Source organism: Dendropsophus ebraccatus, chromosome 3, assembly GCF_027789765.1.
Source record: "Dendropsophus ebraccatus isolate aDenEbr1 chromosome 3, aDenEbr1.pat, whole genome shotgun sequence".
In the NCBI taxonomy this organism is placed as follows: Eukaryota; Metazoa; Chordata; class Amphibia; order Anura; family Hylidae; genus Dendropsophus; species Dendropsophus ebraccatus.
In genome coordinates this window covers 104,823,397-104,849,164 of record NC_091456.1, presented here as the reverse complement: position 1 = coordinate 104,849,164, position 25,768 = coordinate 104,823,397, and the positions used below count along the sequence as shown (strand labels likewise).

At 43.8% G+C, this 25,768-nt stretch overlaps 1 protein-coding gene across 2 annotated transcripts; it reads right to left on the bottom strand.

Moving 5' to 3' along the window:
* Positions 1–4,089: 4,089 nt before the first annotated feature.
* LOC138785930 (cold-inducible RNA-binding protein B) lies at positions 4,090–14,918 on the bottom strand. Of its 2 annotated transcripts, XM_069962413.1 has the most exons (8): positions 14,814–14,918; positions 14,251–14,361; positions 11,046–11,152; positions 9,245–9,365; positions 9,060–9,150; positions 8,911–8,978; positions 4,787–4,880; positions 4,090–4,154 (listed from the first exon to the last, which is right to left on the bottom strand). In XM_069962413.1, the coding sequence occupies exons 2-7, from the start codon at positions 14,351–14,353 to the stop codon at positions 4,876–4,878; spliced, it is 495 nt and encodes a 164-aa protein (XP_069818514.1). In that variant the 5' UTR covers positions 14,354–14,361; positions 14,814–14,918; the 3' UTR covers positions 4,090–4,154; positions 4,787–4,875. The 2 variants fall into 2 exon arrangements, with proteins under 2 accessions (XP_069818514.1, XP_069818513.1); XM_069962412.1 differs by lacking the exons at positions 4,090–4,154; positions 4,787–4,880 and adding an exon at positions 7,984–8,667.
* Positions 14,919–25,768: the final 10,850 nt, after the last annotated feature.

The following is a 25,768-nucleotide window of genomic DNA, read 5'->3' as shown; positions in this document are numbered from 1 at the left end:
ACAGACTGCCTTTGCAGTCTGTATCTTATACTTTACCTACTCCTATGTAGCGGTGCAGTAATGCCGGGCGCCATCTTGATGACGTCATTTGCGTTCCAGCGGTGCGTTCCAGTCATCAAGATGGCGCCCGGCTTACTACACTGCTACATAGGATTAGGTAAAGTATAAGATACAGACTGCAAATGCAGTCTGTATCTTCATGAGAAAACTAATAGGTTTAATTAGGACAGATATACACAGCGATCTCGCGCTGTATAGCGCGAGATCGCTGTGTATTTACAGAGCGGCGGGCAAAGGCTCATGGGAGCTCTTCCTGCCGCTCTGCATGCCGGGAGCTTCCTGTCACGCGCCGGCTCTTTTGAAAAGAGCCGGCGCGTGACAGTGAAGAGAGACATGAATAAATTAAAAACGCGGACAGAAAATTCCTTAATTCTATTTACAAATATTAATAAAAAAGTAATTTAAATAGAATTAAGGAATAAAAAAAAAAAAAAATCTTCCGTGATTGGTTCTCTTTAAGGGTCAGTATTTAAAGTGACACTGTCACCCCCTTTTTGCATTCTGACATCTCTACACAGATGTAAAGGGTAAATTTAGCGTTTTTCATACCTTATTTCATATCATACGTCATGGTGTTTGTTCAGTAAAAAGTGTCCTTTTATCAACTGCAGATTGTATTAAGTGGGCGTGGCCTCACGGCACGCCCACAACGGCAGTTGGCCCCTTGATGCCCATTGGTTGGCTGACATAAAGGGGGTGGGGTCTAGACCTTTCGGCCAGTCTGTTCAGTTGGACGACGAGGGGGCAGGGCCAACGGTGCAGTTGTGGGCGGTGCTAAGTGGCGCTAATGCCACGCCCACTTAGCACAATCTGTTCAATTAAAAAGTGTCCTTTTATCAACTGCAAACACCATGACGTATGATATGAAATAAGGTATGAAAAACGCTAAATTTACCCTTTACACCTGTGTAGAGATGTCAGAATGCAAAAAGGAGGTGACAGTGTCACTTTAAGCTGCTTTTCAAAGGATGGTACCTAATGGTCCTTTTACACGGAACAATTTGTTAAGTTTTTGCACGATAACGAACAAATTCAAACGATAATCATACGTATAAACGCAGCGAGAAATAGTCCATTTTGATCTTTCAACATGTTCTCAATGTATCGTTGGCCGTTAGCAAAAAATTTGCAGATCGTTCCGTGTAAACATTCTTTCAACGATTTCACCCGTGTGTGAGAGATAGGCTTAAGCGAATGCAAAAACGATCGCATAACAATTTTTCCATACAATGTATCATTCCGTCTAAACGCTAATCGTTATAAAAAAAAACATTGTTTATTCAAAATCATTAATCGGGTGAATTATCGCGCCGTGTAAAAGTACCATCAGTCTCTTCTAAAGGGACAGTACTTAACAGCATTGACATGCTCTACCACAAGTCCCATGGAGATAGATGGCAATGGATAACATCTGTAACCCTAAGATGGGGCATACTCTGACCCCCAAAGAGGGCACTCTACAGGGAGCTAATAATGACTTAGGGTGGTATTACACGGGACCCGATAATACCTGTAAACGAGCAGCGATCTGCTAGATCGTTGCTCGTTTAATTGGCCTATTACACGGCCCGATAATCGTTAAACAAGGGCTGCAGGGACATTGTTACCGATGTCCTTGCAGCCTTTGTTTAAACTGTATACATACCTAATCCATGGTCCAGGGTTCCTCTTCTTCTTAACTTCTCCCCGGGTCCGCGCACTTCAGCTTCACAGCGGCTTGTCTTTGCTGACAGGCCGCTCGGCCAATCACTGGCTGCGGCGGTTCCAGCCTGTGATTGGCCGAGGGGCCTGTCAGCTGACAGGCCGCTGAGAAGCCAGAGCGCACGGTACCCAGTAAGAAGCTCTGAGGAAGAGGAACCCTGGACCATGGATTAGGTATGTTTTCTTCTTTGCTAATCGTCGGCCGCGAACCGCTATTACACGTAGCGGTGCACGGTCGACGCCCGACGATTATAGGTCTGAACTTATATCAACGATCAGCCGATCGTCGTCTTTAGTACACGGAACGATAATCGGCCGAATCGGGCCGATTATCGTTCCATGTAATAGTACCCTTACACTGATGCTATCTACCGTTGCACCTGTCGATGAACAGATTACTTTTCTCATCACTAGACAGAACAGGAAGCCCAATGCATTTACAAAGCATAGATGTGAGACTAAAAATTGTAAGATTACCAAATTACATATATAGATAGCAAAAATTTTACAAATAAAATCACCCCCCAAAAGCTAGTAAATGTTTCATATAAAACCTTGATTCAAAACAGTCCATAATAAAATAAAAACAATAAAAAAAAAATGCATTGAGTGCCACTTGTATTTGTACAAGTACCTAGTGTGATTTGGCCTGTGTCTGAGTACCTGCTCTTAATGTGAACATCTCTGTGGTGACTGCAAGCCTGTGTGGACTATACTGGAAAGCTGAGAGGAGCGGCACCAGTCCACTGTGCTCTTTGATTTACTGTGGTTGAAAAAGAATCTTCTGATTAAATCCATGTTCACACACATTTAGAGCTTTGTTACAGTAACCCAAGGAAGAGAGCAGCAACATACTGAAGACATGTAGTACTGATATCAATGATTAAGCACGGCAAATAAGCTTATTAAAACCACCCCTGAAAAAGGGAGATTAACCAGTTCCCAATATCATGCATGGATCTGAAGGTCTCACCGGATCCTTCTTGCTGGGTTCAGCACTGGAACTCATGCTTGGGCTGGTAGTCCTGTAGAGGAAATGCTGGCCGGCTCCCAGGAGAGGCAGAGTAAAAAAAAAAAAAAAAAAAGACATACCAGGATTCCAGTCAGCCTGCAATCGCCTCCTGCTGACATCCTTCTGGCTTCTCCAGTCTGAAACTACAGACTTAAAGGGGTAGTCCACCAAAAATTTTTTTCTTTCAAATCAACTGCTGCCATGAAGTGCCAGAGATTTGTAATTTACTTCTATTAAAAAATCTCAAGCCTTCCAGTACTTATCAGCTGCTGTATACCCAACAGGAAGTTGTATTATTTCCAGTCTAGAGAGCAGGAGAGGTTTTCTATGGGGATTTGCTACTGCTCTGGACAGTTCCTGACATGGACAGAGGTGGCAGCAGACAGCACTGCGTCAGACTGGAAAGAAAACACCACTTCCTGCTGGACACACAGCAGCTGATAAGTACTGGAAGACTTAAGATTTTTTAATAGAAAAGAATTACAAATCTCTGGCACTTTATGGCACCAGTTGATTTGAAAGAAAATTTTTTTGGATGGACTACCCCTTTAAGCCACATGCCTTCACTTCATTCTCAACTAGTGGACACCAGAGTTCACCCCAGCTCACCAATACCACGGCAGCCTAGAACTAGGGGGACTCCAGCATAAGATGTATAGAACCCACTGGACTCTGCTCTAGGCTTCCTTCAGAGAGGCAGAGTCCCTCTCTCTGGTGGTGCTGTAATGTCAAAGGGGAAATCTTTTTCTTTCAAATCAACTGGGGTCAGAAGGTTATATAGCTTTGTACTTCTATTAAAAAATCTCATGTCTTCCCATATTTATTAGCTACTGCAGAAAAAGGTTTTATTTTCAGTCTCACACAGCGCTCTCTGCTGACATCTCAGGCAGAGCCAGGAACTGTGCAGAGCAGGGGAGGTTTTCTATGGGGATTCATAGAAAATCGAGAGAGTTTCTGTTTCGGCCAGAGATGTCAGCAGAGAGCAGTGTAAGACTGAAAAAACAAATTTCCTGCATGACAAATAGTAGCTAATAAGCATGGTAAGACTTGAGATTTTTTAATAGAAGTAAATTACAAATTTATATAACAGATATCAGTCGATTTGAAAGAAAGACTTTTGCTGGATAACCCATTTAGGCATTTATCCCAGAAAACTTAGTACTATTAGTTGTGAAGCTAGACCCTACTACACCTCAGAACACCCTATAAAATTAAAAAAAAAGACAAGGAAAACAATGCAAATTATGCCTAAACTTGACAGCAGTATCTGTTGCATGTTATGGCTGGATTATGCTGAAATAATTACACAAGCCAGATTCCTTTCAAAAAGACTTATTTATTAACAGCAATAATACAAATTCAATTCACTTGTCTGAAGCACCTATGGATAAAAAGGGGAGAAAAGTTTAAGTTCAAGTGCAGACCATATTATTCTTAACTGTGCAAGCAAGGAAACAAGTTTCTTCTTCTCCCATTCAATCAACCTACTACTCTACCCAAACACATTTCCTGCAGTGCTAATTATTTTTGTAATTACAGTAAAGTGTATTGCAAGATTTACAAAGTCTTAATCTAAAGGCCCCCCATTGGACAAACAGTGGCCAAACCTGATAAGTAGAGATTAGCGAATTTACAGTAATAAAGCAAAGTGCTTTGTTATCTCTGCAAATTGCTCATCAGCCTGCCGCCTTTTAGCTCAGTGCCACTGTGGGTGCTGGGAAAAGCTGGATCCAGTCCTGGTAAACTGGGAGTAGCTTCCCAGGACTGGATCCAGCTTTTCCCAGCACCCACAGTGGCACTGAGCTAAAAGGCGGCAGGCTGATGAGTGGATTGCAAAGACCATCTCTACTGATATGTTAGATGGCTTATCTATCGACATTCCAAGAGATGCCAGATGAGACAAGAATTAAGCATGTGTCATTTCAACTACCCAATCCTCAACTGAGCCATTTATGTGTGTGGAGCAGTCATGTATTACAAGCTTTAGAAGTAAAGTGAATTTTAAACACCTACCTGGAAATTGCACGGACAAGATTTCTCACGCTTTACAGCCAAAGCTGTATAGCAACTGTAGCGTTCAACAATCATTCAGCTTATCAACTTCATCCTGGAAAACAAAATATTCAACTTTGGTGAGTTACTAAAGCACCTATGACAGGGTTCACACATTCTTACAAATGGGCAAACAGCTCAACTTTTGACTTTAGCCTACAAGATGGCTATGTCCAACAGTTTGGTAGGGACACTATAGAAAAAGGGGGGGGGGGGTGGGGGGGGAAGTAATATAAGGGGGATAAGGCGTTGGAGGATATTTTAGGTATTAGGCAGTAGCCAAACTGTCAGGTTTCCAGACATGTTTTGTCAATGGCAGGTAGCACAATAGTACCAGATATTGAAATCATTAAAAGCAATGTGGAGATTTCACAAGCACATCATGAACTCAAGAGGGATGTGGACATGAGCAAAAGAGTTACCTCAAAATACCGGACTAATTCCACAACTGAACTAGCCAAGAGCAGCATTCGGCAGGCTTCACAGGATGCACAATACTTGACGTCTCCATGGAAACTGCAGTCTTTATTCTAGCAGGAGATTCTCAGAAGGCAGCAAAATTGTACTAACATTTTTAATACCACTCCCTTAGGAAAATCTAAGTTCATCTGCAGCTACATGTGTGGAAATACACTGTAGCCATCAATGAATCCCCATCAATGAATCCCCAAACTAACAGAGATAGTGCCTTGCTACGGCATCTCTCACACCATCTTTTATACACCAGGCCATCAATAGACTTACTGGCAGATCATGAAACGGGGGGGGGGGGGGGGGGGGGGGGGGGGGGGGGGAGTCAGCTTTTATTTTACCAGAGCAATTTCAGCAATGAAAGCAGAGCCGTGATTAGTTGCCATAAGCAAATCGGACCTGGTCTTTCATTGCTAAATATGGGCCATAGATGTCTGTAGCTTATTTACCATTTAGGGCATGTTCAAGTTTATTTCCACACATGGAATGACCTCTCCATTTAATCAATGCCTGAAAGTAGCAGTCACCAAGTAGGATTGTGTACCGGCACCTATTTCAGAGGTGAGAGGCAGGCCTTTAAAAGGGGTTATCCAGCGCTACAAAAACATGGCCACTTTCTCTCAGAAACATCGACTCTTGTCTCCAGTTCAGGTGCGGTTTGCAATTAAGCTCCATTCACTTCAATGGAACTGAGCAGCAAAACCCCACCCAAGCTGGAGACAAGAGTGAGGCTGTCTTTGGTAAAAAGTGGCCATGTTTTATAGCACTGGATAACCCCTTTAATGGTTGTTGATGCTAGTTTATTTTAAATGGTTGGAAAGGGATGTAACACTAACCAGTAAATACCATGTTTCCTGGAGAAAATGGCACATAAAGGGTAGGAATATTTCCATATAAAGTTACCCCTTATACAGAGGATAGGTGATAAGCTGATGGTAGGTGTCCAACTTCTTGCCCCCACTGGTCTTGAGAATGGAGACATTATAGCTCCCAGAATGTTTAGAGCACACCCCACTGCTACATTCATTTACTAAGCTGCTAAACATTTTCAAGTTGAGCCCTTAAGATATGTTCAGTGGCCCAAGAGATCGATAGGGGTCCCCAGTGGTCCGACAACCACCAGATTGTTATTCCACTGTCCAGTGCATACAGAACTTAATGAGATTACAGGCCCTATTCAATGGAATGATATTCGGCCAATAATCGCCCCGTGAAATAGAAGGCAACGATCAGCCATGTCGGCTGATTGTTGCAGTCGTTTGTTTTTCAAACAGGTTTGAAAAGCAAGCGACCGATAGCAGCGATCTGCTGCTGTCGCTCCATGGAATAGGAGCGGCGGCAGCAGACCGCCACTATCCTTTATGGGCTGTCTGAATGATCCCCCACACTCACTGCCGCCGTGGAATAGGAACTTACCCCTTTAAAACCTGTAGCATTAGTCTGTTTATTAAAAAGACAGAAGGATTTCAACTTTATACTGGTGTCATGTTTTCTGTAACAACTCTGAATAATGCTAATTTTCTTCTTTTTTACACCCTACTTAAAAAAAAAAAAAAAAAAAAAAAACACGACATTTCCTTTTATTATGGCATATTCTGGAAATCTGTCATCTGCAGTTCACATTCTAGACTGCTGACCCTTTTAGATAGCAGTTAGGTCAATGGGACATGTTACCTTTCATAAGAGTCTATGCTTTCAGAACAGACAAATGCTTTTTTAGTATAGAAGAGTAAAAGAGGCTTTTCAGAGTTCCTAAAGTCTAAGGTCGTATTCACACGTTCCATGTTCTACACAAACACAGAAGTGGAATGCATATAACACTGCCACTTTTCCCCCCTCTAGTCTCCAGTTCAGGAGTGGTTTGAAATTAAGCTCCATTTACTTCAATGGAACGGAGTTTGAAACCCAACCCAATCTGGACACGAGAGGGGGAAGAGTGGCCATGTTTTTTGTAGCGCTTGATAACCCGTTTAAATCATTGAAACTAAGGGCAAACTTAGTTAGAGGTCTAGTAAGTAGGGCTTGTTTATCATGTGCCACCTTGTCCCCGTCTGCGTGAAAATTTTTATACTCACTGGACTTCATTTAAATTGATGGGGAAGGTAGGATAGGTTAATATAAAAAAAAAAAAATTAGATATATATCTTATACACACAGCTGCTAAACTAATACTTAATTTAGCATTAACCCTTTAATACCTCTGTTAATGTGGTAACCTTAAATGGTACAGGTCATTTAAAAAAAGCTTCTCACATGTCATAGCGATATATCAGAGGTTTATCTGTCAGTCAGGGTGCCAATCATTAGAATGAAGGGGCAAATGTGCGTTCTCTGCCTTGTCATCTCCGCCTGACTTCTAAAAGTAGCAGTTGACAAAATTATAATGGAGCCCAATGGAATTACTGTACGAGAAGTTCCATAGGGCTCCATTACAATTCTGATGACTGCTACTTTAGCAGAGAAACCAAAATTAAGAAGCAGCGTATGCTGCTGCACTCATCTGCCCCTTCACTCTTAACGATCCTCTAGTGTCCCAGCACCCTGACCAATACAAACCTCTGACACGTTGCAAATTTGTTTAAATGATAGGTACCCCTTTAATACACCTTGGATGCAACAGTTGCAAAGCCATCCAAATTGTAGGACATCTAACTCGTGTTGTGCAGAAGGTAATGTCAAGAGCAGCATTTAATTTCAGATGGTCTTTTAATAGGCTTCGTAAAGCCAAATGAAAGTAAGAAAACATGTCTTTAACCAAGTGAACACAATGATTGCATTTCTTTCAATTAAGAAAAATGAAAAACATAAAATGACAATTTTAGGACATTTTCAAAGACTTCAGACATTAAGAAATTAAAGATTGTTTTCTTTAGATATATCAAGGAGGTGTAGCTGCTATTTACAACACACTTATGCTGTACCCTGCCTTGTTATACTAAAGGATTTGTTTTGAGTTAAGCTTGAGGGTCTCAGTCCCCTTCATGTGATCCAATAGTTAATGGTATAGAATAGAGCTGATCTATTAACAGACAGTTCCAACAGAAAAGCTTTACTCTTCCCAAGATGAACTAGCCTGTCACCAAGGAATGAATCTGCCAACTTATATCAACAAGGAGCTCCCATCTGAGCAGCCCAATAGAACAGCAAAACCATAACATTAGAACCAAGGTAACAGCCAATGTTACAACTTAAGTAAAACTGTTCCATGTACTACCAAGTGAGGCTGTCAGGATAATGTAACAAATTCTTATAAAAAAAGTAAACAAAATGAAAATAGACTACATATTAACTGTTCTGCGAAGCTCCAAAAATCTTTATAAATACAGCCACTGGAAGGATGATCTTGAGTCAGGAGTTTTAGTCGTGTGTAGCTGAGGACAAGAAGCAGGCACAGTTGTAGTCACTTGAAGCACAGGTCAGAACATTACATCCCTCCCCCCCTACACTAGATGCCACTAGAGTGGCACCACAAAATACATATTGGATTTCAGGTAGCCCCTGGAATTCATTAATGGGCAGGTAAAGAACACAGCTATATACCTCAGAAGAGACTTAACCCACCATGACATAAGACCAAGATACAACACCCCAAACCCTTTACCTAAACCACTTACCATAGCTGTCATAGCTGTCTCTGTAGGATCCACCTGATCGGTCACCATATCCTCCTTGACTCCTTCCACTAATAATAAAAAAGAAAAGTTACTAGACAATCAAAGCCTGTAACTGATCAAGCTAAATCACTTTAGCTCCTTTCTCTTACCTGCCATAATAATCTCTGGATCCCCCACTGCCACCATATCCACCACTTCTGTTATCAAACCGGCTGCTTCCATAGCCTCTGTCTCCACCCCCTAACAGGGAAAGCATGTTAAATCTCAGGTTATGAATTACTTTTATAATTACAAACATCATGCCAACAGTACTAAAAAGCCTCTGATTACATACCACGTCCTCTGCCACCACGGAAAAATCCTCGTCCTCCAGATGATCCTCCTCTGTAACCTCCACGTCTGTCACCAGAGGACTTGCCAGCCTGATCAACACGAATCTGTCTTCCATCAACAGACTGAAATAAGAATTGCTGTGAGCATTCTAAACTATATTATCCAGAAGATGCTAAATCCATTTTTTCTTCTAGTGCCTACACATTAACCCGCTTACAACTTATTTACCTAAAACAAGTTTTAGATTCTTTTCTTTATTTGTGGTAGCCTTCATATAGCCTGTCATATGTTATTACTTACACTCATCTACCCCAGTTATTTCTTGGCGACATACCATCCCCAAAGGAACGGCTGAATGAGCCACCTGTTTGAGACCGGAAGCTACTGCATCCTGTTATTGGATGAGCAGGGCAGTTCCTGTGGAACAATGTGTCGCTAGCAAGTGGTGGGGGGAGCTTTGGCTCTAGGTAAGCTATAGTTTTTTATTTTCCCCCCACTTTAATATATTTTAGTTCCCAGACAACCCCTCTAAATTTACTGGTGATTTCCGAACTGCATCTGCTGTAAATTTGTTTTAAGCATTAACTACTGTCAAAAAGACTGATAATTCCCTTACAACGAATGTACCATCAAGTACATTCGCTTTTAAGTGTAGCACATTAATAGAACAGCGCCGGCATTTTTAATTTATTTTTTGAACCGCCACCAGGTGAGTGATAAAACAAATTATGTCTTTGCACAGCTGTAAAACTGTATTCTTTCTTGGAAGTAGTGTCACATAAGTGATGCTGAGCCACAGCATACACAGCACCTCACCCATCTCTTGTCTTGATGTATAGGACTAGAAGCTCAGAAGAAAAGAGATGGGGAGGTGTGCAATACTGTGGCTCAGCATAACTTCTGTAGCATTTTAGCTTAGTTTTATGCAAATAGCCATCAGCAAAGACAAGGGCATCATTTCTTTTATCTGCAGCTCTGTACAGATACAAGTTGTTTTTTTTAACCTTAGGGCTAATTTCCATGTCCCTATATTACGGAGGGGGAAGCCCTGTAGGGGAGAGTGTTACTTTGCTCAGCATGATTTAGAAATATGTTGGGGCAGGTAAACTTGTCTGAATCTCTGCAGCTGTCACTTAAAGAGGACAGGAGGTACATCCTCTAATCTAAACTGACGGATGGATGTACCTGGTGGTACATCCTCTTTAAGGGCTACAGAGATTCCAACAGTTTCCCTGCTCCCAACATGATACCGATACATCATGCCGAGCAGGAAGACACTCCATTACAAGGCTTCCCAAGTCTGTAGCCTCCGTAATATACAGGGCATGGGAATAAGCCCTTATAGATTAGTGCCACCACACAGTATATGTTAATTCGCTAGTCTGATGCAATGAGGGGAAATTATATGTACTACTGCATCAAGTTTTCACTTCCTAGATAAAATGGTGATGTCACGACCTGACTCCCAGAGCTGTGCGGGCTGTGGCTGCTGGAGAAAATGATAGCAGAAGGATGCTCAGTGTCCCTCCAGTGCCCTGTGCCCCCTGACATCATCCTCTCCAGCAGCCACAGCCTGCACAGCTGATGCAGTAGTAAGTGCAGGAAAAAAAAAGGGACCTTATGTGCATTTCCCGTAATAAGTATACTGGTGATTTGTATAACTTTGAGGGGGCAATACAATACTTACCAAAATTTTCACCAGACTTAAGGGGGAAAAAAAAGCCAGCATCTGTGCAGTTTCAGTTTTACAACTGAATTTTTTCTAACTATTGTCAAACCCTAGACATTCAAAAAAAATTCACCTTTCCATTCATTGCTTCCATTGCATCTTTTGCATCCTCTGGATTTTCATATGTAACAAACCCAAAACCTCTGGACCTCTTTGTCTCACGGTCTTTCACAACCACCACTGGAAAAGGTAGGGGGAGAGAGAGAGAAAAAGAAAAGAAAAAAAAAAAAAAAAGTCAGCCAGGCAGAGAAGATCTTAAAGTAAAAAATATAATGACTGCTATTAAGTGAATAGCAGCATGACAATGCTATTTACACTAAAAAGGGAACACTGGCTTGAACATCCCTAGTTACTTTTTAATGCTCTTTTAAGGGATGCCTTCACACCTACCGGATCCGCAGAGTAATCTGCTGCGGATCCGATAGGTGTGAAGGCACCCTAAAGGGGTATTCTACTTAAAACATAACCGGGGAGACTAACAATTCATTCCACTCTAATTCAGTCTCCATCTCCCAGTTCCCACAGGGATTCCCCTGCTTAAGATGCTGAATTTGGTTTCTTAGTCAGGGCTGAAGCTGGTTTCATAGACACATGAATTTTTGTTTTTAGCCAGTTTTCTTACAGAAAATTTATAATATCCATAACTTACCCGAAAGTGAAGTGCCCTAAGGGAAATAGAGTTAAAAATGGGCAAAGTACCCAGTGATTGAAGCAAAAATGGGCAAAGTACAAATACAAAATTGTAAAGAAAAAAATATTGACTTTGGGCCACTCATCTCACAATGCTAACACAGAGGGAAGCCCCACATTAGTCCAGCCTAGTCCAAAGTTGTTGTGGGTGTAAAAACTGAGGGCAGATAGGCATTTTTTCCCCCCTGATAACCTGTGTTTTCAAAAGGATTAACAACTTTGGGCCATTGCTCTTCCACTTCGATACCAGTTTTTACACCCAGAACAAGTTTGGGCCACGTTAGACTCAATTGGGTGTGATGTGGTGTGTGTTGGCAGTGTGAGATGAAAGTCATTTTTTAATTAAAGGTTGTCTTCATACATACTAGATTCAGAGTGGACTTCATGCTGCAAATTTGCAGCAAAATCTGCTGCTAATCCTGGTAGTGTGAAGCTCAATAAAGTTACATACGCACAGCGTAATTTTCATTCCGCTGCAAGCATATAACCCAGTCCCTTTAACCCCCCGAAGAATACATTACCTGCTTGGTGCTGCGGCGGCATTTGAGCCTCTGTTGGACCCTCACATGCAGCCACAGCGCCGAGCATGTAATGTATGCTTCGGGGAGGGGGTTAAAGGGGCTGGGTTGGAATGGAAGTTACGCTGCGGGTTTGTAACCCTATTGAGCTTCAAACTACCAGAGTTCACAACGGATTTCACTGCAAACTCACAGCGTCAAATCTGCTACACGTGATGCTACCCTAATAAAAAGGTTTTATTACTTTGATGCCCATTTTTAGGTCAGCTACTGGGTACTTTTGGCCATTTTTAGCTCTATTCCCCTCAGGGCACTTCACTTACAGCAGTGATTTTCAACCAGTGTGCCGTGGCACATGGTCAGGTGTGCCGCAGGGAAAATTCACCAAACTATGGTGCCCCTGCAGATCGCCCCGCTGCTGCTGTCCGCCTCACCTACTGGTGGCCTGTAGCGCCCGGATGTGCTCCTCCTATCCAGTCAGTGGAGACCGGAAGCAAGGTGCGCTGCGGCAGGCCGTGATGCACGCATCCAATCAACGTGTGCGCTACGGCCCACCGCAGCGCACCACGCTCCCGGTCTCCGCTGATTGGAGCACGTCCGGGCCCTACGGGCGGCCAGTAGGCGAGGCGGACAGCAGCGGTGACCATCTCGGAGGAAGAAAGGGGGGGGAGAGAAGCACGGGGCAGAAGTATGGTGGAGAGAAGCACAGGAGAGGGAAGCATGGGGGCGAAGAAAACAGGCCCAGGTTTCCCACTGAGTGAGTATAAATACATTTAGAATCTATATTATTAACTATATGTATAATATGTACTGTTTTAGTGCCATTTTGGTTGGTGGTGTGCCCCGGGATTTTTTAAAGGGAACCAATCACCTCAAATACGCATATATAGCTTTTTAAATGTGCTGTTAGAGCCCACAGCACACTTTCCATACATGTTTCTATATACTCCCTGCCTCCCCTGTGTAATCCATAAAGTAACTTTATAAAACTGGCGCCCGGTATGCAAATTACATCAGGTAGTCACCTGGGCGGTGTTCGGCTAGATGGTAGTCACAGTCAGTCCGGGTCCCCTGGGCGTTCTTCGGCGGTAATCACGCCCCTCTGGCCGTGATTCAAATCACCCAGTAGCTCCGACGTCACTCGGGAGCGCGCCGTGCACGTCGGCGCACCTATGTTCTTAAGCCGCCGCGCATGCGCAGTACAGCCGCTCCCATTCAGGCTGTACTGCGCCTGTGCAGAATAGCCTCGAACTCAGTGCGAGCCGGAGTTCAAGGCTATTCTGCACAGGCGCAGTACAGCCTGAATGGGAGCGGCTGTACTGCGCATGCGCGGCGGCGTAAGAACATAGGCGCATTGACGTTGTGCACGGCGCTCCCGAGTGACTTGAATCACGCCCAGAGGGGCGTGATTACAGCCGAAGAACGTTCAGGGGACCCAGACTGACTACCATTTAGCCGAACACCGCCCAGGTGACTACCTGATGTAATTTGCATACCGGGCGCCAGTTTTAAAAAGTTACTTTATGGATTACACGGGGAAGGCAGGGAGTATATAGAAACATGTATGGAAAGTGTGCTGTGGGCTCTTACAGCACATTTAAAAAGCTATATATGCATTTTTGAGGCGATTGGTTCCCTTTAAGTCTAAAAAGTGTGCCGCTGCTCAAAAAAGGTTGAAAATCACTGACTTACAGGTTGGTTAGTATAAATGTTCTGTGGGGGGGGGGGGGGGGGGAAGAGTAGGAACTTCTTTTGAATAAGTAACTGCTGAATAAACCAAAGTCATCCCTGAAGTAACCAACTTTAGCATCTTCCCTGCTTAGCCAATTTCTGGGGTTTTCCACCTCAGTGAATGGCTGAGCAAGCACCACCAGACTATAGCAGTGATGAGCATAAGCCAAGACCTCCAGCACTGCAGCAGTGGGGGCTGGGAAAGTAAATGTAGCTTTTTATGCCTCACAACAAAATAATGCCAGTACAACCAACAATAGTTTTCCACACACCTGAGGAGATAAGATAATTTGGTAAACAAAAAAAAAGTTAGACTGGGATCATAGATGTTGAACGTACCCTCTGATATTTGTCCGTACTTGCTGAACACCTGCTCCAGGTTCTGCTCATCCGTATCGAAGCTCAGACCTCCGATGAAAAGCTTTCCTTCATCTGAAGACATGATGAGTTCTGAGGGATCACAGAAGAGTTCGGGTAAGATGCAGCTGAGGTGACTACAAAATGGCCGCCGCCGCCATCACCACGCGGCTTACAACAAAGACACCCAAGATGGCGCCACATTGGGGGGGGGGGGGGGGTAAAAAAAAAAAAAAAAAGACAAACGGCGGCCAGAAGGCTCTTACACTTCACAAACAGAGCACAGAAAAAGAAAATCACATCTCACTAGTCACAAACCATTACATAGCTAAACAACATACACAGAAAGTGCCGATAATCTGCTGGATGAAAAAAAAAAAAAAAAAAAATTATATATATATATATATATATATATATATATATATATATATATATATATATATATATATATATATATAACCACCACTAATCAGACTTTTAAAGGACACGAACACAACCCCCACACAATGCCGCGATATCTAGCGGAACACCGTGCGCTTCCTCACCTTATAGGTTTCCCTTTGTGTGGACAAATGGAAGAGCTGAAGAGAACCAATTCGGAGTGCGCAACAAATCCCCCCTCCCGTTCTTATATACCGTCCGTGTCCCCGCCCACTTCATGCATGCGGACTGTACCATCTAGCAACTCTGGGGTGAGCAGCTATCTCTTGAGAGCGGTAACTGAAACAATAGGCGCTTAAGATCGCTGTAAGAGCTTAAGAGCGCTGTATTAAAATAGAAATACATGTAAGGATAGGCCTTTGTAGTCACATTTACCTTACCAGGACGACTGCTGTCTAATATCGGTCCACAGGAGAGTGGGTGTGGTTTGAGTAGCGTTTGCCTGAAGGAGGGGGAGTTCTTCCTCCATTACCGACAAACTTAGCAGCGACAGGCGCCATTTTAAGTTCATTCGGTGACGTCAACCCTGGTAGTTTATCTCCGAAAAAAACTGATCCGGAACACGCTTAGTGCATTATCGATATGATAAATTAGTTATTATTCACAAGTAACCATATATGCAGTAACTACAACCGTCTACAGTAAGCGGCGTTCCCTTCTGTAGTCTCTTTTATGTTGTGGCGGGAGAACTCAAAATGGCGACCGGTAAAAGAGACGCGTGTCTTTTGCTTGCGGTTAGCCTATATACTGTGTTAGGGAATAGTGAAATACAAATACATGTCTTTGCTGTGGACTTATTACCAGGTGAATGCTATAGTTTCTAAGTTTTTTTCATATACATTTAAATACTCGAACTTTTTTTGTCTTTATTTTTTAATTGGGAATGTGTAATACAAGCCTTATGGACCTAGATACAGATGAGCGAGTTAACACTTAGAACAAAGCGGAGTTCTTCGTTCCTATCTGTATTCTGCTTATCGGGCTGCAGGCTTTAAAGTGTGCTCCACTGCCTGAAGTGTGCTCTATGCTGCTCCTCCCCAGGTGCTGGAAAAAAAGATGGATCCAGTCCTAGGAAACTGGGAGAAGTTTCCCAGGACAAGATCCAACTTCTCTCAGCACCTGGGGAGGAGCGGCATAGAGCAGAGCACACTTCAAAGCCCACAGCCTGATGAGCAGAATACAGATAGGAACAAAGCTATTTGATTTGTTTCTACTGTAAAGGTGCCTTTACATGTACCGTGTCCACAGCGGATTTCACGCTATGAATTCACAGCGAATTCTGCTGCGGATACATTGCCTTGTATTTTCTTAATATTACATATTCGCAGTATGTAAGTTAACACACACCCCCCGCCGCTGTCTTACTACCAGGAGACAATGCCTATATGAGAGGGGTATACTATTAACGGTAGTAGATAATGGCTATATGCAAGGGGAGAGGGGCTTACCTCCAGGAGACAATGCCTATATGTGAGGGGAAAGGGGCATATGATTAGCGGTAGGAGACAATGCCTTTATTTGAGGGGAGAGGTTCTTACTTGGAAGGGACTATGGGGGAGATTTATCAAACATGGTGTAAAGTGAAACTGGCTCAGTTGCCCCTAACAACCATTCAGATTCCACCTTTCATTCCTCTAAGACTCTTTGCTAGGGGCAACTGAGCCAGTTTCACTTTACACCATGATTGATAAATCTCCCCCTATGTCTTTATGTGAGGAGATAGGTTCTTACTACTAAGGGACAATGCCTATATGTGAGGGAAAAGGGGATTACTACCAAGAGACAATGATTATATTAATCCTTCACTAAATCTTCAAAAACCTGTGCCACAACTGATTTAACTTGTTACTACTGCACGTATGTCAGAATCCTTCATGGAATACGTAAAAGGTAGCCAATAAGGCTGAAGCGCTAACAGACCACCAATAATAAAAAGCTGAACCACTCAATAAATACCAAACAATTGAAAGCTTTGTTATTTAAAAATAAAAATGTCCAAATGTCATAAAGGATGGTCAGGGCTCCAGATGGCGACCAAAATGGTCGCCAATGCGACTGACATTTTGCAAATGGCGCCCAGATTTATTAATCTGGGCGCCATTTGCGACTGGCCCCGGCGGCGGCGCGCTGTCTCTTTAAGATGCGCGGCTGCCGGGGGTGTCCCATCCTATCCCCGGCAGCGCAGCGCATCAGTGAGCTGCCTGGGGCCCTGACTTCCGGCACAGGAAGCGCACGTCAGAGACGCTTCCTGTGTCAGAAGTCACAGCCCCGGCGTACAGGGAGCTCACTGACGCGCCGCGCTGCCGGGGATAGGACGGGACACCCCCGGCAGCCGCGCATCAGCCGGGGACAGCGCCTGAAGAAGAAGAGGATCGCCGGGGGAGCGGGTTGTCAGGTGAGTTTGTGTGTTTGTTTGTTTTAAATATTGCTTAGCATAGAGGAAAGGGGGGGGCTTTATAATGGGGGGAAGAGAAGGGGGGCATCTATAATGGGGGGAGAAGAGGGGCCATCTTCAAGGGGGGGAGAGGGGGCCATCTATAAGGGGAGGGGGTATCTATAAGGGGGGGAGAAGAGGGGGCATCTATAATGGGGGGGGAGAGGGGGCCATCTATAAGGGGAGGGGGTCATCTATAAGGGGGGAGAAGAGGGGGCATCTATAATGGGGGGGAGGAGGGGGCATCTATAATGGGGGTAGAGAGGGTCATCTATACGGGGAGGGGGCCATCTATAAGTGTAGGGCAAACTGGCTGCAGACACTGGGAGATAGATATATGCACAATTATTATTATCAGGGCCCCTCAGGTGTCTGTATTGTAGGGGGTCACTTGCATTAGTCACTAGGTGAGAGATATATCTATTTATATACACATCTTGTGGGGGGTCACTATGGCTGCAGTCATAAGTCTAGCTCAGTATGTATAGACTGTTGCAAGCTTTTAAAGGGAACCTGTCACCCCCGGTGACAGGGTGACAGGCTCCCAACCCCCCGTTAGAACCCCCTATACTCACCTCATCGCGCCGGGTCCCGCTTCTGGATCCGGTCGGGTCACGGATATCTCAGCCGCTGCAGCCCGACGCGCACATGACGGAGAATGACGGAGTGCTGGACTCTCCCGTCATTCTCTATGAGCGTTGGACTCATCTCTCAGCGCACGCCGGGCTGCAGCGGCTGAGATCTCCATGACCCGACCATCTTCAGAAGCGGGACCCGGCGCGATGAGGTGAGTATAGGGGGGTTGGGAGCCTGTCACCCCGGCACGGGGGTCGACAGGTTCCCTTTAAGTTCAAGTTCAGAAGAGTAAGCCTCATTAAAAGGCTAGCCAAGTGAAGCTGAAGTACTGAGTCAGACTATATGGTTGTCAAGTTGCAAGTTTCCATGTTGAACGTTTTCAAACTAAGAAAAGAAAGGATCTAAAGGAGGATGCTGCTGCCGCGGCCTCTGCACACAGTAAGTCCCATTTAACATAACATTAATTTTACATGGTTTAAAATGTTGGCGACCAAATATTCTATTTGGCGCCTAAATTTTTCAGGTTAGGAGCCAATGGCTCCTAGGTAAATTTTTTAGTCTGGAGCCCTGATGGTCTGCAACTACTAACCTTCTTACTGGCATATGTAAATTTAAAACTAGATAATTTTATTGGATATGCATTAAAGTGTCATTTGATTTTTTTATTATTTTTTTTTTAAAGAAATCAATAGTACAGGCGATTTTAAGAAAATTTGTAATTGGGTTTATTAGCCAAAAAAATGCATTTTTTTTCCCACGAAAAAGCAGTTTTAAGCTCTCCCCCCTGTCTTCATCATTGTACATGGAGATGAGGCACCAAAACAGGACAAAAAAGAGTTAATTTACAGGTACATTACCAGGCTATCTTCTCGTAAATCAGCACTGACCTCTCTGACCTCTGAAAAAAGGGTTTCATGCAGCTTCCTGCTATGTAATGCTTTGTTCTCTGCTCTCTGCTGCCGACTCATCTCCCTCCTTCCTCCTCCCCCCTACCTCTCTATAGAACAGACAGGGTTGTGTCTAATGCAACAAGACACAATTTCCTGATATTTTGCAGTGAATGGAAAAGGGGAGGGACCTGTGAAAAGTCTTTTTGAATGCAGATAATGGCATATTTGCCTAATAAAACCAATTACAAAGTTCCTTAACCCCTAGGCGACCCTGGGCGTACCTGTACGTCCTGAGCCACCTGGGGATGTTCAGAGCAGTGCCGCACGTCGTCCCCGCTGTGAGCCGCCGCGGGCCCGGGTGCCACTCGTAGCCCGGGACCGTGGCTATTAGCGGGCACGGTCCGATCGCCGTGCCCACTAATTAAGTAATCAGATGCAGCTGTCAAAGTTGACAGCTGCATCCGATTACTTACTGCAGCCCATCCCTGGTATCTAGTTGGGTGGATTGCCCCTGGGAAGTTGTCCCAGAGGAGCCATTTGCACATCCGACTCGGGCCGGGGTTTGCGCTGTAATGGCGCTGATCCCGACTCGGCACTCGATTGCTTCCGGCTGCAGCGGCCATAGATCTCATTGATCTATGTTGTATAACTATACAGCATAGATCTCAATGAGAGATCAGTGTACTTATACTAGAAGTACCCCAGGGGGGCTTCTAGTATAAGTGTAAAAGTTACAAAAAAAAGTGTCATTATTAATAAAAAAAAAAACCCTCCCCTTATAAAAGTTTGAATCATCCCCCTTTCCCCATATAAAAATCTCGGCTGCCGATGCTCGGCTCGCATGCATGCTGGAAGAGATTAGGCACAGAGCTGCTGCTGGTCAGGGAGAGCGTTAGGGACGGAATACTAGCGAAACAACCAAACAGCCCTTGTAAGGCTAGGTTCACACTGCGTTTTTAGCATTTCATTTGACGGATCAGTTTTTTGCAAAAAACGGATTGCAAAAAACGGATGCATTTGTGTGCATCCGTTTTTGATCCGTTTTTCCATTGACTTCCATTATAAAAAAAACGGATGAAAAGGGACTTAAAAAAGGGCTTCAAATCGTTTTTACATTGTATTACTACAGACTGCTGGCTGTGATTTGCAGTGCAGCTACCATGATTTTAGCAGCACACTGTGGTTATTGGCTGCTGGCAGAAAGGGGGCATTAGATGTTGCATACAGACCCCTAAGAAGTGCTCAGTACTATTTTATTGGGACCTCTACTATATTTTCTGATTTCTCTATTTCTTACACAAGGCATATCTAAGTTCACTACTGCTTCCACAGTGTAAAGGGGATGTCACAGAGTGTGTATAGGTGCAGCCACCAACAGATTGTATCACACAGCCCCCTAAAAATGAGTGGGCCCTCTACTATATTTCCTGATTTCTCTATTTCTTACGCAAGGCATATCTAAGTTCACTACTGCTTGTTCAGTGTAAAGGGGGTTTCACAGAGTGTGTATAGGTGCAGCCACCAACACCGCCATGCTGTGTCAGGCTAAATTTTGGGGTGGTTCATATGCTATCTCTGTTTTTAATGGTTCTCTGTGTCAGGCAAAGTTTTTGGGTGGTTCATCATATGCTACCTCTGTTTTAATGGTTCCCTGTGTTCTCACTGCCATGCTGTGTCAGGCTGAGTTTTTGGGTGGTTCATATGCCTACTTTTCACAGAACCACGTATAAAAATTAACTTTTATTAAATATTTTAAAATAGAGGAAAAAAGAACAAAATTCCAATTCTACAAAAAGGCACATCTAGATAAATGTAATCTCATAGGTATCTCGGATACTGCTAATCTCTATATTTTGTCTCGACGCGTTTCACCCAGTGTTACAAACTGGGATCCTCAGGAGACTTATCAGACCACAGTAAGGTAACCGATCAAAACATGGGGTCAGAGTTATAGTTATATATCAGATACAGAATATGGGTAACACCCTTGATTATGACCTCCGATAAAGCACTTGGAGCATCACCAAAACAAAAAAGTGCAAAATATTCCCATATACTGTTCTATCCCCTCTGATTATCACAATATTCTCAACAGGGCTAACAGTTATTGTTTAGGTTGTCATATTGTAACAGATGAAGTGCCGATGTAAGCTCACAGCATTAGCCGCTGAGACCTGAGGACAATCCCCCACAGTCAACACATTGGTTGTGACTCAAACAAAAATATCAGAGGAGAAACAGAATAAATCATAGCCCCATTTGGGACAACTCACGACCCCCACGTGTGTGTTCCAGCAGAGATGGTTCTGGTATCAACCGCCATGATCCCCGGGTTGATTTAAATAGACCATGGGCGGGATTATACATCTAGTTGCCATTAATCACCTGTGTATGGGAAGGTCCGGACTGGTCAACTGCCGATGTTCCTGTCATTCTATTGGTGCCCTACACCACTGCACCTGTCTTTCCCCCTCTCTGATGATTATAAGGCCCGTGGAACGCTGCGTGCGTGTCACTCGTCCGGGACCGGAAGTACGTCACAGACGAGTCGTCCATGAACCGCAAACTGCGTTCCATTTCTCCAGGCCAGAAGCCGGAATTGTATAGTGGATCAATCCTCCATGAAACGCATATTGCGCTCCACTTGTACAAACCGGAAGCGCATCATATATGATAAATAGTAAGGATCATCTTGGAGCGCAAAATGCGTTCCACTGATATAGATAGTGTGTACTCCCGCTGTACATAAAACAGTGGTGGATCGCGCCTGCGCTTCATGTTGACAGGACCCATATTCGCTTATACATTAGTTTAGTTATTTTATTTGTTCTAGGACTATCAAGAGACAACGGCTACATGGTTAGAGTGGCTTACTACCAGAGGACAATGTTTGTATGTTAGGGGAGAGGGGCTTACTACCAGGAGACAGTGCCTATATGAGAGGGGCATACTATTAACGGTAGTAGACAATGGCTATATGCAAGGGGAGAGGGGCTTACCTCCAGGAGACAATGCCTATATGTGAGGGGAAAGGGGCATATGATTAGCGGTAGGAGACAATGCCTTTATTTGAGGGGAGAGGTTCTTACTTGGAAGGGACTATGAGGGAGATTTATCAAACATGGTGTAAAGTGAAACTGGCTCAGTTGCCCCTAACAACCATTCAGATTCCACCTTTCATTCCTCTAAGACTCTTTGCAAGGGGCAACTGAGCCAGTTTCACTTTACACCATGTTTGATAAATCTCCCCCTATGTCTTTATGTGAGGAGATAGGTTCTTACTACTAAGGGACAATGCCTATATGTGAGGGAAAAGGGGATTACTACCAAGAGACAATGATTATATTAATCCTTCACTAAATCTTCAAAAACCTGTACCACAACTGATTTAACTTGTTACTACTGCACGTATGTCAGAATCCTTCATGGAATACGTAAAAGGTAGCCCATAAGGCTGAAGCGCTAACAGACCACCAATAATAAAAAGCTGAACCACTCAATAAATACCAAACAATTGAAAGCTTTGTTATTTAAAAATAAAAATGTCCAAATGTCATAAAGGATGGTCTGCAACTACTAACCTTCTTACTGGCATATGTAAATTTAAAACTAGATAATTTTATTGGATATGCATTAAAGTGTCATTTGATTTTTTTATTATTTTTTTCTTGCAGAAATCAATAGTACAGGCGATTTTAAGAAACTTTGTAATTGGGTTTATTAGCCAAAAAAATGCATTTTTTTCCCACGAAAAGCAGTTTTAAGCTCTCCCCCCTGTCTTCGTCATTGTACATGGAGAGGGGAGGGGTGGAGGGAGATGAGGCACCAAAACAGGACAAAAAAGAGTTAATTTACAGGTACATTACCAGGCTATCTTCTCGTAAGTCAGCACTGACCTCTCTGACCTCTGAAAAAAGGGTTTCATGCAGCTTCCTGCTATGTAATCCTTTGTTCTCTGCTCTCTGCTGCCGACTCATCTCCCTCCTTCCTCCTCCCCTGCTACCCCTGTTTTAACCAGGCTGTTGCCCAGAATTTGGCATAATGGTGCGATTAAGCAGCCTCAGAGGCATCCATACATGCTGCCCCTCCTGTTCCCTGTCCATTTCCGTGGCGTTTCCATCATTTTCTGTGGTTGACAGGTTTTCACACGATCTTCCCTTTACCGAACTTGGGTCCCCTGCAAAAATGCTCGAGTTTCCCATTGACTTCAATGGGGTTCATTACTCGAAGCGAGCACTCGCGTATCAGGAGATATTCGTCTCAAGTAACGAGCATTTTAGTAGTCGCTCATCACTAGTGGTAACTATGCCTGAAATTTCTGTTGTTTGAATTGATGTAATATGTTAGTTTTCTGTAATATAATTCCTTATTAGGGTATAAATCCACACACCGTATATGCAGCGTATTTACTGCTGCGATACGCAGCAAATACGCAACAAATACGCAGCAAATACGCAGCAGATTAGATCTAAATAACTGAACACAGCATCAAATCTTCACCATCACATCTGCTGCATATTTGCTGCGTATTTGCTGCGTATACGGTGTGTGGGTTTATACCCTTATAGTGCTTGAAAAGCACTATATTGTAATCCGTATTCTTCTTCCGTTTCTTCTTCCAGCCATTTTTCTGTGCGTAATACAGCCCGAACCGCTTTGTGCACACACTCCATTCAAACTGCGTTTCGAAGCCCTCGGCGGTGTGTGGTGTGCTATCTATTTTTTGTTTCGATCGGATTTGTCATTTTTAAGACATTTACGTTTAAAGACCCCTAATTTCCCATAGAAAATAATGGCCCATTGCAAATAATGGCCACACTCTAACCGCTAACAGCCAATCACAGCACATATGCAAATAGCTGAAATATAGCAGCCAATAGGAACTCTAAGGTCTCCTCATGCAATGTATCACACCATCCACAGTCACATGTCCACTATTGGCCAATAGAAGATGTAATATATGGAAGGTCCTTAACGATTTTGTCTCACTGACATGAGTAAGATTGTCATGGTAACCGAGCAATGATCTGTACCATTATAAGTACTCAGATCGCTCTTAAAGGGACCCAGGTCGCCCTTAAAGGAACGCAAGTCGCTCTTAAAGGGACCCAAGTCTCTCTTAAAGGGACGGGAGCCATGTCGCTCTTAAAGGGACCCAAGTCATTCTTAAAGGTACCCAAGTCGCTCTTAAAGTGGCGGGACCCAAGTCACTCTTAAAGGGACGGGACCCAAGTCGCTCTTAAAAAGTCCTATGTAGCTCTTAAAGGGATCCAAGTCGCTCTTAAAGAAACGGGACCCAAGTTGCTCTTAAACGGACGGGACGCATGTTGCTCTTAAAAGGGACCCATGTTGCTAGGGCGATCTGGGTCCCTTTAAGAGCGGCCCGGGTCCCTTTAAGAGCGACCTGGGTCGCTTTTAAGAGCGACCTGGGTCCTTTTAAGAGCAAAATAAGTCCCTTCAAGAGCAAAATATGTCCCTTTAAGAGCGACCTGGGTCCCTTTAAGAGCGAAATATGTCCCTTTAAGAGTGAAATTGGTCCCTTTAAGAGTGAAATTGGTCCCTTTAAGAGCAAAATTAGTCCCTTTAAGAGTGAAATTGGTCCCTTTAAGAGTGAAATTGGTCCCTTTAAGAGCGACCTTGGTCCCTTTAAGAGCCAAATATGTCCCTTTAAGAGCAAAATGGGTCCTTTTAAGAGCAACCTGGGTCCCTTTAAGAGCGCTCTTAAAGGGACCCAGGTCGCTTTTAAAGGGACCCATTTTGCACTTAAAGGGACATATTTCGCTCTTAAAGGGACCCAGGTCGCTCTTTAAGGGACCAAGGTCGCTCTTAAAGGGACCCAATAAGAGCAAAATGGGTCCCTTTAAGCGTGAAATTGGTCCTTTTAAGAGTGAAATTGGTCCCTGTAAGAGCGACCTAGGTCCCTTTAAGATCGAAATATGTCCCTTTAAGAGCAAAATGGGTCCCTTTAAGAGCGACCTTGGTCCTTTTAAGAGCGAAATGGGTCCCTTTAAGAGCGTCCAGGGTCCCTTTAAGAGCGCCCAGGGTCACTTTAAGAGCGACCTGGGTCCCTTTAAGAGCGAAATATGTCCCTTTAAGAGCGAAATAGGTCCCTTTAAGAGCGAAATAAGTCCCTTTAAGAGCGAAATAAGTCCCTTTAAGAGCGACCTGGGGCCCTTTAAGAGTGACCTGGGTCCCTCTAAGAGCGACCTGGGGCCCTTTAAGAGCGAAATATGTCCCTTTAAGAGTGACCTGGGTCCTCTTAGAGCGACCAGGGGCTCTTTAAGAGCGAAATATGTACCTTTAAGAGCGAAATATGTACCTTTAACAGCAAAATGGGTCCCTTTAAGTGCGACCTGGGTCCCTTTAAGAGCCACCTGGTTCCCTTTAAGAGCCACTTGGGTCCCTTTAAGTGCAACGGGGGCCCTTTAAGAGCGACCTGGGTCCCTTTTAGAGTGAAATGGGTCTCATTAAGAGCAACCTGGGTCCCTTTAGGAGCGACCTGGGTACCTTAAGAGTGACCTGGGTCCCTTTAAGAGCGACCTAGGTACCTTTAAGAGCGACCTGGGTCCCTTTAAGAGCGACCTGGGTTCCGTTAAGAGTGACCTGGGTCCCTTTAAGAGCGAAGGGACCCACGTTGCTCTTAAAGCGACCCAGGTTGCTCCTAAAGGGACCCATGTCGCTCTTAAAGGGACGGGAGCCAAGTTGCTCTTAAAGGGATGGGACCCAAGTCGCTCTTAACCCCTTAGGGACCAAGCCTGTTTGGGCCTTAATGACCAGGCTTATTTTTCAAAATCTGACCTGTCTCACTTTATGCGCTTATAGCTCAGTGATGCTTTAATGTATGCTAGCGATTCTGAGATAGTTTTTTCGTAACATATGGTACTTTATGTTAGTGGCAAAATTTGGTCACTGTCTTGTGTGTTTTTTGTGAAAAACATCAAAATATAATGAAAAATTTGAAAATTTTACGAACTTTGAAATTCTTTGCTTCTAAAAAAAAAAGGCACATGACAAAAATTAGTTAGTAAGTCACATTATCAATATGTCCTCTTTATTCTGGCTTCATTTCGTAAACATATTTCACTTTTTTAGGGTGTTACGGGGCTTAGAAATGTATCAGCAAATTATCAAATTTTCATGAAATTTCCAAAACTTTTTA